The sequence below is a fragment of the Dipodomys ordii genome, unplaced genomic scaffold, assembly GCF_000151885.1.
Source record: "Dipodomys ordii isolate 6190 unplaced genomic scaffold, Dord_2.0 Scaffold6, whole genome shotgun sequence".
In the NCBI taxonomy this organism is placed as follows: Eukaryota; Metazoa; Chordata; class Mammalia; order Rodentia; family Heteromyidae; genus Dipodomys; species Dipodomys ordii.
This window is the reverse complement of record NW_012267222.1, coordinates 16,782,812-16,797,861: the sequence shown is the minus strand read 5'-3', so window position 1 is coordinate 16,797,861 and position 15,050 is coordinate 16,782,812. Positions and strand designations below refer to the sequence as shown.

General features: G+C 47.3%; 1 protein-coding gene across 1 annotated transcript; it reads right to left on the bottom strand.

Moving 5' to 3' along the window:
- Positions 1 to 669: 669 nt before the first annotated feature.
- Positions 670 to 7,381, bottom strand: Pla2g2d (phospholipase A2, group IID). The gene is made up of 4 exons (XM_013035703.1): positions 7,321 to 7,381; positions 4,462 to 4,606; positions 3,217 to 3,323; positions 670 to 2,140 (listed from the first exon to the last, which is right to left on the bottom strand). Exons 1-4 carry the CDS (start codon positions 7,358 to 7,360, stop codon positions 1,995 to 1,997), a joined length of 438 nt encoding a protein of 145 aa, XP_012891157.1. The 5' UTR covers positions 7,361 to 7,381; the 3' UTR covers positions 670 to 1,994.
- Positions 7,382 to 15,050: the final 7,669 nt, after the last annotated feature.

The following is a 15,050-nucleotide window of genomic DNA, read 5'->3' as shown; positions in this document are numbered from 1 at the left end:
CTTATGCATTGACCTTATCCAGCATGTACCCATAGCTGTTGATTCTTCTTACATTGCTCTGCTCAATCTAATGGGTTTCCAGGAAAACTGCTCCCTCACGTCGGACATGGACGTGTCAGAGGCTGTGAAGCACAGGGCAGCCAAATATGCCTTAGTTGCACAGCTGGAAAACACAGTCAATCTGCATGAATGGTAGATTGTGGGTCCTTGTATATAAAAGTTACTGTGACCAGGCACACACTATTTCAGACCCTGAGAGACAATGTCTTTTGCTAACTACTGTTCTGTTTCAGAACAAAATTCCAGCCAAGCCGGCCTCATCACAGACATCTGGGATCACCCACCTCTGGTACTGAGAAGAAAAACAGGTTTGAGCCATAAAGGGCACCCAGTGAGCCTGTCATTCACATTGAATAGCCCTCCCACTCCTCACCTACAACTTTCCCTTTCCTTTCCTCTTAAGAGACTGCCCATCCTTTGTTCATTTGGGAAGCTGATCTGAGCCATTCTTCTGGGCTTCTCCTTGGTTCTCTGGAAAAAGACTTTTCTTGCTTGCACCATCTACCTTTAAAAATTTTTTTTATTGAGCCTATGATTCAGTGAGAGAGAAACAAAACCTAGTTTGGGTCAGAGGCTGGTATCATAATCAGTCTAAAGTGTTTTCTAGAAGCAGAGGCTGAGATGAGGTTTCTTGCACAATTGCTTTATTGAGGGAGAATGTCTGGATGAACCAGTGAGGGAACCAGGAAAACAGGCCAGGCCAGGGATGTGCTGGAGCCCAGAGGTGGTTCCAGAGTATCTGAGCATCCTACCACCCCGATCCCAGGAGGAATTGGGCCACTGCACCACCCAGAAGTCCAGCACGCAGGCCAAGCCTTGGGTGTAGTGTTGTGCCACGGGTCACAGGTGGCCTCCAGAGGGTGGGAGTGGCTGTGGGAGTGGAGGAGGGACAAGGCAGCCCTCAGGAGATCTGAGCAATCCGTAAGAGGAGTCAGATCGGAACTTGGCTGGGGGAAGGGACTCCTGAGTCCGGAGGGGACCTGGGTGGACCACCAACATCTGCTCAAATCCTTATCTGTCTCGTTATCTATATCTATGCACTGTGGGCTCATCTGATCCACAGCGTTAATTGAGTGTCTAGTATGTGGGAAACAGAAGAAACAGAGATGAATCAGAGCTGGTCTCCAGCCTCTAGCTGGAGTTGCAGCCTGGGTGAAGGAGGTGGGAAAAATTCCATTTCTCATTCATCACAGGAAAGCACAGTAAATGGCATCCCTGGGAACTGCTAGGGAACCTGCAGGGAGGAGCCCTTGGAGCAGGGGGAGGAGCGGGGAGAGGAGAAGGAGGGCAAGCCAGGACAGATGGTCTCCTAGCAAGTTACCCTTCCATGCTGAGGAGCTAGAAGGGGCCATTCCTCAGGAGGTTCCATGAGCCACCCAGGCCTTGGCACCTTCCACTTTCCCTTGATCCTTCATTCAGTTTACTGAACCTCAGTTGGGCTGCTGATACTTGCAAGGGGCTCTGGGCTAGGGAAGCTCTTGGTTGGGCGGAGGGGTGGACTTCGGGAATTTAAGACACATGTGGAGTGGACTGAGACCTCAGAAGGGCTCTATCTAGCAACCAATTGGCCACAGCTTAGTGAGTGCACTGGTGGACATGAGGCAGGCTCGGAGGCCAACAGGGTAACTGGCAGAAACCAGCCTCACACTACAGAACCTGCCATCTCTCCCCCTACCCGGCTGCTTTGGCTCAAACACTACCCCCCAGCAGAGTCCCCGGCCTTGACTTTCACAAAGGACCTGGGTGCCCCCCACCCCCCTCAGAGGAGACAGCAGGAAGATGGGGAAAGCAAGCATGAGGCATGGCCAAGCCAAAACTGAGGGTTGCAGGCTGGTCCAGATGGTTAGATACTGCTCGCCGCGGGTCAGCAATCCTGCAGGACTTCCTGAAGCTCCAGATGCATGGGCTTGTGGGCCGCACAGGGCGAGCCTCCATTAGCACGTCGGTTTCTCACCCTGGCAGTGGGGCCTCCAGTAGTAACGAAGGCGCTTTTGGTAGGTGTCCAGGTTGCGCTTCAGGCACAAGGCTACCTCCTTGTCACAGGCACACAGCTGCTGCTCACACCAGCTTCCCTTGTCAGCTGTGGGGAAAGGCAGGCGAAGGCTCAGTGTCTGTCACTTCCCAAAATGGGGGCATCTGAAGGCCGCACGGTCCACACTCGGCTTTGGAGTTTTGCATCCAGACACTTTGACCCCTGATACCTGGCTTGGCTGCCAAGCATGGCTTTGACTTATACACTGACTCAGCAAATTACCAACAGGCTGGACAGGAGGGTGAGGCAAGGGTTAAAAGAACCACAAACTCGATGCTGAGAAGGTGCCAAGGGTACAGGACGTTAAACCTGTCAGGAGCCGAGATCTCAGCTGGAGAGGTTCTTCTCAGACAGAATTGAGGAGGGGAAGAGAGTGTTCTAGGCAAGTGGAACAGAATGTGCAAAGCCTCCAGGCAGGAGGGGGGGCACTTGCCTCAGTTTCATTCTCTGTGGAGTAGGGATGGAGGCAGGAGCATCCTGTGGTGGGAGGGGCTGGGGTGAGAATTGAAAGCACTTTGTATACAAGGGGTGCTCAATTCCTGCCAGATATTACTACTGAGTCCCCACTGACAGCAGTTGTTATGACAAACCCTTTGGATTTCCCAGCCTTGGGATCTTGGGCCAAAGTGGGACTGGACTCAGGGTCTGGATGCTCAGACCCCAGAGCAGGCCTTGTCATTTGGAGCCAAGTGTCCGGGTGACACATTTTTCGTACTTTAGTCTGGGTTTCTTATCCAGCCAGGGAGGCTCAGGGTTTCACTGCCTTCTCACTGAGAATTCAGGAGGATCCCTATGGTGAATGGAAAAAACCATCACGGACAGGACTGCATGATTCGCTGCTACAACTCCGTGGCAGGCCCCCCGCCAGGCTCCATCTGCTGCTCTCCCTCTAGCTCTTGGAATAACTTTGGGGTAGATTACAGAGGAGGATCCTGAGGGTTGGAGTGGTTGAGCAGGGTGTCCATGGTACAGAGTTGGTCAGGGTGGGGACTCTCCCTTGAACATTCCCACTCTCGCTCCTGCCCTTCTCCCACAGTTCAGACATCTTTCCGCCTCGGACGGTCACAGGGGCCAGAACTCTCTCCCCAGGGCTCCAGTTCCAGCCCTGAGTCCCGAACACTCACAACACTGGACTTCCCCCTGGGAAAAAGTGAACTTGTAACTGTCCGTCAGGATCCTGCACTTGTGGGTCGTCAGGTGGGCGTAGCAGCAATCGTGTTTCTGGCAGCACCTGTGGGGAGAGGGCGTGGAGTGGGGGCAGGCAGGGCGCACGGCTACACAGATCTCACAGTCAAGTTGGGTCTCCGTCTGCCCTACCCACATGCCCACTGGGAAGAGTGGGAGCCGGCAGGCCCCTGGGCTTCCTGGGGATTATAATGTTGATATTGATTTCCTGCACTGGCTGCCCTCTCCATGCATACATGCATGCTCTCTCTCTCTCTCTCTCTCTCTTTCTCTCTCTCTCTCCCTCCCTCCTTCTCTCTCTGTCTCTATGTGTCTGTGTGTTTCTCCCTCTCTCTCTCTTTCTCTCTGTCTCTGTGTGTCTCTCCCTTTCCTTCTCCCTCTCCCTCTCTTTCTCTCTCTCCCTCCTTCCCTCCTTCCTTCCCTCTCTCTCTCCCTCCCTCCCTCCCTCCTTCTCTCTGTCTCTCTATATCTCTGTGTCTGTGTCTGTGTGTCTCTCCCTCTCCCTTTCCCTCTCCCCCCTCTCCTCTCTCTCTCTCTCTCTGCTGGTCCTGAGGCTTGAGCTCAGAGTCTGGCTGCTGCCCCTGAGCTTTTCTGCTCAAGGCCAGAGCTCTACCACTTTGAGCCACAGCTCATCTTCTGGTTTTCTGGCGGTTCATTGGAGATAAAAATCTCATGGACTTTCCTGCCTGGGCTGGTTTCAAACCGAGATCCTCAGATCTCAGCCTACTGAGTAGCTAGGCTGACAGGTGTGAGCACTGGTCTCCAGCCCATACATTCTCTCCAAATTCCTGTGCCATCCCATGGCAGAAGTGGTAGTGTTCTCTCCACTTTGCAGATGAAGAAATACTCAGGTCAAGCCACCAGGCCAAGGTTACAATCCTCCTCAGCCCCAGGGGTGTGAGAGTCTAATGGAATGTGGTTAAAAGAGGGGAGGGGGCATTGGAAAATCATGTGCCATGGGAGTTGGATTGGAGGCAGAGGGTAAGGGAATAAGACCTTCAGAGACACTGGGGAACCTTCTAGAAGACCAGCTCCAGAAGCTCCAGAAGGGTTGGGAATGTTCAGGTACTCAGTAGAATTCCTACCATATAGTCCATGCTCAGGGAAAAGAATTCACTAAATGAATGAATGAGTGGAAGGAAAAAGGGTGAGTCCCAGGCAGGGCGGGCGGGGGAGGGGGTTACCAGTCCGTGGCGTCTTTGGGCTGGCCTTTGCCACCCAATCCACAGTGACAGGCGTACGGCCAGTAGTAGAGGAAAGGTGACTTCCCCGTCACTTGTTTGACCATCTTTCTCAGGTTCAGGAGCCCACCTTGGGTTGGAGTCACGCCTGCCAAGCATGCCAGCAAGAAAGAGAGGGAAAGAATGTTACGAGGTTGCCCTGGGGCCCTGAGTGGGCACCTGTGCTGTGTTGACGAGTGTGTCCACCTCGGATGAAGATCGTCATCACATCACACCTACTTCTGCTGATACAAATAAAGTGCTGAGTGGCGATGCAGCTCTGGGGGACAGTGTGGCTCTGGGTCAACCCCAGAAATGAAATAAAACATAACAGTGTGACAGTTGTTGCTTACTTTTTTGTTTATCAATTTGCTGACTGTCCCATTGTTTCAATGAAACTTTGTCACCTGGAGTAGTTTTAGATATACAGGAAAGAGGCAAAATTAGTCTTCCAAGGGCACCTGTATACCCTTTAGCCAGTTTATTAATTATGGTCAATTGTTAAAATCACCACTGGTACAATGGCAATTGTGTGTTTGTGTGTGTGTATGTGTGTGTACTAGGGCTTGAACTCAGGGCCTGGGTGCTGTCTCCTACCTTTTTCTCTACCACTTGCTCTACCACTTGAGCCACAGCTCCACTTCTGGCTTTTTGCTGGTTAATTGGAGCTAAGAGTCTCACAGACTTAATTGCTTGGGTTAGCTTTGTCAATCCTCAGATCTCAGTTCCTTGAGTAGCTAGATTATAGGTGTGAGCCCTGGCACTTGGCTGATTTAAGAGATACCATTTAAGGGGTTGGGAAGGTGGCTCAGTGGTAGAGCGCTTCCCTTGCATGCATGAGGCCCTGGGTCCGATTCCTCAGCACCACATAAGCAAAAAGAAGAAAAGGCCGGAAGTGGCGCTGTGGCTCAAGTGGTAGAGCGCTAGTCTTGAGCTGAGGGACAGCGCCCAGGCCCAGAGTTCAGGCCCCACGACCTGAACCTCCCCCCCTTGCCCCCACCAAAAAAAGAGATACCATTTAAAAAAGCCTGTTTTCGAAAGAATAAAAAGACTCAAGATTATAGAGGGGAAATGGAGGCAAGATGGAATCCACTGCAGTTGGGTTTTATGTTCTGACTGGGTCCTTGATTTTCCACTCATTGTGCGAGACAGAATCCTGACTCACCCGTCTCCCTCCCCTCCCTCTCTCTCTAGAGAAATCAAAGTACTCTGAGCTTGCATGGCTCTCCTGGGAGGCGGTGTGATTTAGAAATCAATGATTTTCATTTCAATCTTAATAACTGCTGGCCAGAATTGATCATAAGGGGAATCTGTTTTATTGGGAGACAGAAATACATTATGTTGAATTAGGAGAAATAGGAAAAAGCTATGAAGTCAATGAATTCAAGGGGTGGGGGTGGGGGAGTTGGAGAGAGACAAGCAGGAAGCAGAAATGGAAACGTGTGCTGCCCCTACCCCCCAAGAGATACTTCTAGAACACAGGGATCACACTCCAGATGGAGCCAAGAGTCTCAGGAGCAGGAGCTGGGCAAATCCCTTTGGTGACCTGACTAGGTAAAGGATGTCACATGAAACTCAGACACAGGGAGCAAACAGAAAATGAGGGGTGAGCCCCACATTGAAGAAGATTATGAGAAGAGTTGGTTGGGGTCACTTCACATAGTAAACAAAGGGAGGCAAAACTTATAAGCAGGTGGCCTGAGGCTGCAGCTAGAAAAGACTGGTCTGCGGTGTTCCTGTGTGTCACCACCCCTGCTTGTCGCTGGTGGCTCTAGCTGAACAGGGCGTAAAACAGAAACTTTGCTAAGCTTTAGCTATGCGGTGATGATCATAGGCTTCTGGAATTATTTGGGATTCCTAGCTGGAATCCTGGGATTCTTGACTTCCATGATAAGGAACTCTAAGGCAAACTAGCTAGAGAATAACTTAGAATCTAACCTTGTGGCCCAACCAAAGACCTGAATTCAGAATCTTGCCATTCTGGATGGACCTCTGGCTTCAACATCTAGCTCTTTCAATCTTAGCTCAGAAAGATTCACCAAACCCTCACCTGCCTGGCACAGCTCACCCCTTCTGCCAGACAAGGAATGCATTTAATTTGATTCTCAACGCTTTGGGAGTGGTTTCCCTTTGCATCAATATAGTGAGCAGAACCCAGCCTGAGAAGTTGGGCTCAAGGTACGTGTGGGGGCAAGCAGGGGCTTTGGGGGAATTAGCTTCACTTGTCAGCAATTCCTGTATCCATGGTTTCTCCCAGCCACATTGCCTCTGAGCAGGAAGGAGCGACCGCAGGAGACACATGGCTCCAGCTTTGTGCATGGACTGTGTCTAGCTCACACTTGCTCAACATTCAGTATCTATTTTTCTCATTCGAGTGTATGAAGGGGATGTTATCATGCCATTTAGCAGATGAGGATATGAGGAGGTTGGGTGTTTTGGCCAAGGTCCTGCTACCAGGAGGTGGTGGGGTCCATATTTAGCAGAAGGCAGACTCAACTGAATTATATTATCTCTCTACATTGAGAGGTATTTATCTGTTGACTGTGGATTTTCTAATGTTTTTCACTAACCTTGGAGAAATGCTCCTCTCAAGAATTTGGGAGTCCCAAGACAACATAAATCCACTTTGGGAAAATGCAAGAGCAAGCTGGGTATGGTAGCACACACTTGTAATCCCAGCACTCAGGTGGCAGAGTCTGAGGTCAGCCTGGGCTGCCCAGCAAGTTTGAGCCAGCTTGAGCTCCCTTCCTCCCTTCCTTCTTCCCTCCCTCCCTCCCTCCCTCCCTCACTCCTTCTTCCTATCACACTTCCAGTCTCACTCACCAGCCATCACCAGCAGCACACACAGCAGGGTGAGTTGCATGGTCTCACACCGGGCAGTAGAGGCAGCAGATGGAAGTCCCCTTCCACGCTGGCTGCCACTTATATGAAAGGCATGCCCCTCCCCAACCGCCCCTCCCCCCTCCTCTCTCTGCTCCAGTTTCTGTGAAGGCATCTCTGCTTCCTCTTTTCTGGGACTTGGAAATCGTACTTTTGGGTTTTTAATATATTTTTCATGAAAGAAGCATAAATCCAATGTAGAAGATTTGGGAAACATTAAAAAAAACACAGGAAACAGAATCACCTGCAAAGACATTAAACATCGTTAATATTTTGGTCCTATTACATTTCTTATCAAGCATTGTAGCCTCCTCCTTTGTTTCCCCTTCTTATCCTCCCTTCCCATCCTCCCCCCTGCCCCCCCACCCAATCCTCTCCACCCACTCCCCCCATCCATCTTCTTATCTATATCTATCTCTCTGTCTGTCTATCATCTATCATTTTCTATCATCTATTTATCTGTCTGTTGATTTATCTCCATACTTTTTCCTAACAAAACATGAGTACTTTGCAGAGTACTTTTGTCAGTTGGACACAGCTCCACGTGGTTATTCTTTTACAGTAACATCTTACAAGGCCGCCTCGCGTTCAGTGTTTCACGAAGCCCTTCCTGATAGTCACAGGTGGTTTCCCATGTTCTAGTATTCGAATGAACCACGAGACGACTGCCTCTTAGTCTATGTCTTGCACAGTTGCTTACCATGGGCATCAAGCAGGCAATAGATGGATGGATGTGTACAGACAACTTGGCCTTCATGACGCCTGACCTGGTTCATTTATGAGAATCCTAATGAGACAAGGGTTGTGGGCCCAACGTCCTGGGAGGAGGGTGTGGTGGGTGGAGCTGCTGGTGTCAGGACCTAGGTGGACATCTCCTAGACTCCATCCCCAAGGCTGTGTACATGACTAGATTGCCCTGGGTAAGAGCCTGGCCTCCCACGTCTTTGTAGCTCACACCAGAGCTAGATGCTCTACTCTGCCTCTTCTACCTCCTGTGTAAGACAGGGTGTGGGTGGTGCCTACTGCACAGGATTGATGTGAGGCCTGGAGGTGGTGACCAGTGCTATGGGTTTGAATGTGTTTTCCGTAGGTGCGTGGGTCAGGAACCAACAATAAGAGGTGAGTGGTCTTTGAGAGGTGTGCCCTAGTGGGATCAGTACTCTATCTCTGGCTTCCTATCTCTCCAGGTGATCTTGCCCTCACACACATACTCCTACCATGATGCCATCCATTGTGATGTGCCCAACCAAGATGGCTACATGTAACTAATGGTCCAACCAACATGGGCTGTCTAATCGTTCATTTACAGCCTCCAAAAACTAAGCTACACAACCTCTTTTCTTTATAAAGTACCCGGCCTTTGGTATTTCCTATAGTAACAGAAAATGGATGGATACGATCTGTGAATGGGATTTGGTCCACTGATAGAGCTCAACAGATGTTAGCTGAGATTTCTCCCATATCACATCTCCTTCTTCAGCCTCACACCTGACTATAAATGGAGTAAGCAGCTAACTTTTCCATCTGCATCATCAAATCGGCTGCTAATCTACTGCAGGTTTTATCTCTATGCATTTTGTTCTCTTGATAAATTTGATCTGGGTCTTTTCCCCTCTCCCCCTTCCTTACTCTTCCCCCACTGAGGCCCTTCCCCCCCCCCCGTCGAATATGTTCTGTTTCTCAGTGTACTCAATCTTTCCTTTATCTTCTTAAATGCATAGCTACTAATCCTATCATCTGGGTTGAGTCATTTCTGGGTCTTTTTCTATTGCTTGATATTTTTTTTAAGTGAACACAACAACTTTATTTGAAAGTAAAAGGAAAGTCATGAAGGCAGGGAGACTCTCCTTTGACACAAAGACTCCGGAGAAGAGTCCAGTGGATAGTTTTATAGGAAGGAGCCCCGGTCATGTCTCCTCTTTTCATTGATTGAGTGGGCCCTTGGGGCATTATGGGAAGGAAAAGTGTTTGAACAGAAGCCTTCGGCATTATGGGAACAAGAAGTGTTGGGCCAAGTGTTATCAGCCATGTGTTATATCCATCACTTTTTATTCCTGTCTGTCTCACCATTCCCTTTTCTTTCCTTTACCTCCCTGCTTCACCTCTAGGATGGAAATCCTGTTAGGAGTCAGGGGTGGTGGCCACACTAGGCTACTTCCTGATGAGAGAGGTGGAGGGTGTGGCAGTCTGGGGTCCTCTGGGAAGGGTCTTTTAAGACGACAGGATATGATTTGTTCCGGTGGACCATGGTAAAACTCCAGAGGAAAGCTTATATGAGGCTCCTTATAATGGCCATTTGTAGCTTGATGAACTCCAATCTAGAAAAAACTTCACAAGGAGGTTGAGAATGCATGAGCTAAGTTTGAGCAGAACTGTTATATGCCTGATGGGTTCTTTAGAATGCATTTCCAGAAGTGAAATTGCCAAAGCAGATGATAGGAAAGTTTTCCATTCTCTAAATTCTGTGTGGATTTAGGCCTGCCCTTGCGATCTGAGCACCTGTGAAGCTGGGTGTCTTTGAGACTTGTCAGCTGGTCCATGCTTTGCTTCCCTGGTCACCGCTAGATAAACCTCTTGCAGGAACTGTTGGGCTGTAATTGAGCACAGTCCCCAGGCAGTGGGTGGAAGGAGGCAGGAAGACATGCAGATACCAGAGAGCAAATTCTATGCATAATGGTTACCGGTGTCTGAGCCTCCCAGATGCCAGGGTTTGGGTGGTTCTGTCATTCAACTTTCTCAGCCACACCAGGCAGGAGAAACTGTTATTCCTATTTTACTGATGAGGGAAACAAGGTTGGAAACTTGAACAGGGCCACACAGTAGGGTATAGCTGAGTTGAAGTGAACACACAGGTTTACCAGGGCCCTAGGTGGAGCAGTGGGGGTTCTTGACACATGTGCAATGTGTATGGGTGCTGTTCTGGTCCAAAGTCAGAGATGAGTGGCTCTGCTGGACCTCATCATACCTGATTGTGCTTCCTGACCCACTCAGCATAGATCGAGGGGGAAATGAAAAAAATTAGCCATGCCCTGACACCTGCTGCTCAATCCACTACAGAAAAGAAAGGGGTCCCTTCTCCTAAGAGATCCCCCCCATGTTTGAGAGTGTGTTCTCCTAGCCAGACAAGGCCAGTGTCCTCCCTCCTACCATACTCCCTGCAAAGCCCCATTCTTCAGGACAAAATCCTTGCAGAGCACATCTGAAGTACTGCTCTGAAGCACACCAGGATGTCCGCAAAGCCAGGGAGCTGGGCTTCCTTAGGGTGGGGCCCATGGGAAAAGCAGAACCATAGGAAGCGGGTCCGACAACTGGAGCCACTCCTATGTCTGCCACCGCAGAATGGATGGACAAGTGTTAGCGTCGCCTCTCACAGATACAGGTTAACGAGCCACGGCACACAATGGCCTGGGTGAGCCTCCCAAACATGAGGCTGAATGCATCTCACAAACACAAGGACACATGTGAGAAAGAGAAGGGTCAGGACTGTGGTGCTGTGGAATGGTCCAGCTACTTTGAGTTTTCCTGAGTCAGGATAGTGGGGACACATGGAGATACCTGGGGTACCAGAAGTTGTCAGGAGTGCCGATGTCACTCTATTGGAGACATGAATGTGTTCACATGGTGGAAAATTTATCTGGCTCTTCTACCATTCGTTTCCTGTTTACGTTTCAATGATTTGAATAATTAACTATGATAATGGTGATGGAATGGGTTTCAACTTCAGTAAGAAGGCTCAGAGAACCTTCTAGATAATCAGACATCCTAGTTGATGACCAATAGAGATTAAGTAATAGAAATAATGCCACGGCCTAGATATCAGATGCACTCTTCAAACTCTGTCTGAACACTACAGTTACCTTGATGGCTTTTTTTTTTAATCTCTTATATCTTCCAGTTTTTTTTTTTCAACTGGAAAAAAGAGGCCTGTGGGGTTCTGCAATCTTGTTGTCATGGTAACAGGAATGGGCACACAGTAGGTGGTTAGGAAATGTGTGATAGCTGCTGATCCCTCTCTCCAGGAGAAAAGAGCTTCAGGAGATAGAGAAGAATCAAGAAGCACTTTCAAGATGACTCAAACTTCTCATGGCCAACAGCTAAAGGGTGAGTTTTGCTAAAAGGTTCTTGCTTGTTTTCAGACCCAGCCCAGCATTTTAAAAAATTCAGTCATTATAAATAATGTGGGAGGGGGAGTTAAAATATGCGGGAAGATAGGTGGAGATTATATGCAAATACCACCATATGGTATATAAATAATGTAGATGTAGAACAGATTTTAGTACTTTAGGATTTGTGAGGATTCCCAGAGACACCAAGTAATGACTGTATTTAATATGTACGATGTCATGGGTGGCATGTGCTCCCATCTGTGAGATGCTCACTACAGTCCAACACCTCCAGACCCTCCCTTTCTCTCCACTTGGATCCCAGGTAAACACTGATGTGCTTTCTGTCGCTATAGATCCATTCGCATTTTCTAGAATGTCATCAGGCCCTACTTATATGCTTTACCTAGTTTCACTCCTTGTAATTATTTGGAGACATACCTTTTTTTTTTTTTGCCAGTTGTGGGGCCTGAACTCTGGGCCTGGGCGTTATCCCTCAGCTCTTCAGCTCAAGGCTAGTGCTCTACCACTTGAGCTACAGCACCACTTCCGGCTTTTTCTGCTTAATGTGCTGCTGAGGAATTGAACCCAGGGCCTCATGCATGCAAGGCAAGCGCTCCACCACTGAGCCATCTTCCCAGCCCTTGGAGACATATCTTTGATGCTGCCTGAATCTCTATGGTGGAGTAATATACCATTGTGTTGATAGGCGCAATTTTTTAAACCATTTGCCAGAAAATGAATATTTAGTAGTTTCTAATTTTAGTCTTTTACAATCCTCCTCCTCTTCTTCCTCCTCCTCCTCCTTCTCTTAGATTTTGCATCAAGCCTTGTGACCCATTTTTCAAAAAAAAAACACATTTATTTCTTTAAATTATGTAAACGACATGTACCATGAAATCTATAATCAGAAAACTTTGCATGCAGTTCAGCAGTAACATTCCCACTGTTGAGCAACTGTGCCTGCCATCCGCCCACAGAAGGACTTTCATCTTGCAAAACTGAAACTCTGTCCCGATTAAGAGCAACTTCCTATTCCTATTCCCTCCCCAGCCCCAGGAACCACCATTCCAGTTTTCATTTCTATGAACTTGACTGCTCTCTGTACCTCACAAAGAGAGTCGTGCAGTTTGTCTTCTGGTGACCAACATTGTACTCATTTCACTATAAACCCAAATATCTTTAAAGTTCATCCACCTTCCTTAAAGACTAGGCAAATGGCTCAGGTGGTAGAGAGCCTGTCCAACAAGCACAAAGCCCTGAGTTCAATACCTGGTATTGCCAAGAAAAAATTTTCCTTCTTACTGGGCGCCAGTGGCTCATGCCTGTAATCCTAATGACATCCTGACTCGGGGGGTTGATGTATGAGATCTCAGTTTGAAGCCAATTTGGACAGACAAAGCTAAGCAGTAAAAGACTGGTAGTGGAGGTACTCAAGTAGCAGAGCACCAACCTTGATCAGAAAAGCCAAGCAGGAGTATAAAGGCCCTGAATTCAAGTACCAGCACACACACACACACACACACACACACACACACACACACACTTCCTTTATTCATTATGATCTACTTTCTTCTTTGTGTGTGCATAAACTTATTTTTATTTTGTGTTGTGCCATTTCTCCTTTATAATTTTTGCCAAAACCTGCCAGCCTTGTGTGTGTGTGTGTGTGTGTGTGTGTGTGTGTGTGTGTAGTTGTAGGGAAGTGTTATATTACTTCTTTCCCTGAAAGTCTGATGTTTCTCTACCAAAAATACTGACAATAGACAGAAGAGAGGAAAACAAATACAGATTTTATCATGTGCCTACATATGGGGTGAAGGTCCAAAAAGCATCATGATGGTTAGGGAAGTGTGATTTTCAGGCTATATGATTTACTTTCAAAGATAACAGTATTAAGTTAATATGTATATGAATATGCCACACACATTTATTTCAAATGTATAATTCAATATTTTTCCTCTGAGGCTAGGACTAGAAATCTGTATCTAACGCTCTAACACCTGAGCCACCCTTCCAACCCCATAATTCATTTTTTAATACAATCATTTCAGACACCCCCCAAAAAATACCCTTCCTGTTAGCGGTATTCCTCGGTCCGCTCCACCATGCGTGCCCTCCCCTCAGCCCTGGGGGGAATCACAAGTTTAGTTCCCGTCTGTCCATATTTGCATATTCAGCATTTCATAAAACTTCAGTCATGTTACATCCAACACCATCACTGCGTCCTTCCAGTGGTGTGATCAGATCCGCTGCCTGGACAGCCCAGGTTTGCCCCACCCCTCAGCACTGATGGGCCTATGTCCCTAATGAACAAAGCTTCCTGGGTACAGTGTGTGGATCTGTGTTTTCATTTCTGTTTATTGCACACCTAAGTCCAAAGCACTGTTTCATGGAAACTGTGTAACTGTTTGAGGAGCTGCCAGACTGTGTTGGCAGGAGAGGTGATTTCACACTGTCGTCAGCTGGGTGAGGGTTCCAATTGTTTCCCTTTATCACCACCAACCCTTGTTATCATTGTTTTCTTTTTAAAATCACAGTCATCTGAATGGCTGTGTTGTGGCGGCCCACTATGGTTTGGATTGTGATTCCCCAGTGACTAATGATGTGACCCACGCTTCCATGTGCTTATTAGCCATGAGTTTATCTCCTTTGAGGAAACGTCTAATTCAAATGATTTGTCACTGTAAATTAGACTGTTGTCTTTTTACTATTTTTCTTTGTATGTGCGACAGTAATGGTGTTGAATTCATGCTCTTACTTGGCTTTTTCACTCAACGATAGTGCTCTACCACTTGAACCACACCACCAATCCAGCTATTTTTGCTGGTTAAATTGGAGATAGAGTCTCCAGAACTTTGCTGGCTGGACTAACTTCAAACTGTGATCCTAAGATCTTAGCCTCCTAACTAGCTAGGATAACAGGCATGAGCCACTGGTGCCTGGTACGCAATTTTACTATATGTGTGTGTGTGTGTACACAAACCTGTGTGTATACATATATATATATATATGTGTGTGTGTGTGTGTATATATATTATAGTTGACAGCTATCCCATATATTTTTAATTTCCACTTAATTTTAGGAGTAGCTTGACAATCTCAATAAGAGATGTTGTGAGGATTTTGATTGGCAGTTTCTTGACTCCTTAGAGCCAATGGGAGACTTGACATCTCAACACTGAGTTTCTGATTCATGAACATGATCGAGCCTTCAATTTATTCTGCTTTTCTCTCATTTCTTTAAGCACTGTTATAGTTTTCAGTGTACAAAAATTCTACATTTTAAAATCACTTTCACCCCTAAACGTTCATATTTTCTAGATATTATTATAAATCAGCTTTAAAATGTCACCCTCAAGTATTCACTGTGAGAATGTAGAAGCATATTTTTTTAAATTTTCATCTTATATCCTAGAACCTTAGTAAATTCAGTTATTAATTCCAGTAGCCTTTCTTTAGGTCCTACAGGACCTTTTTGTGTTATTAAACCCTAGGTTTATTGCTTGGATGAGGGGATAAGTTTATGCAACCAGGACAAAACCTTTGGTTGACTCATATTCTCGGTTG

Excerpts from the sequence above, each read along its gene's own strand:
- Pla2g2d (XM_013035703.1), bottom strand. The coding sequence starts at position 7,360 with ATGCAACTCACCCTGCTGTGTGTGCTGCTGGTGATGGCTG. Across the intron at positions 4,607-7,320 it reads TGTGCTGCTGGTGATGGCTG|GCGTGACTCCAACCCAAGGT; the intron begins GTGAGTGAGACT and ends CATGCTTGGCAG. Across the intron at positions 2,141-3,216 it reads CCAGGGGGAAGTCCAGTGTT|CTGACAAGGGAAGCTGGTGT; the intron begins GTGAGTGTTCGG and ends CTTTCCCCACAG.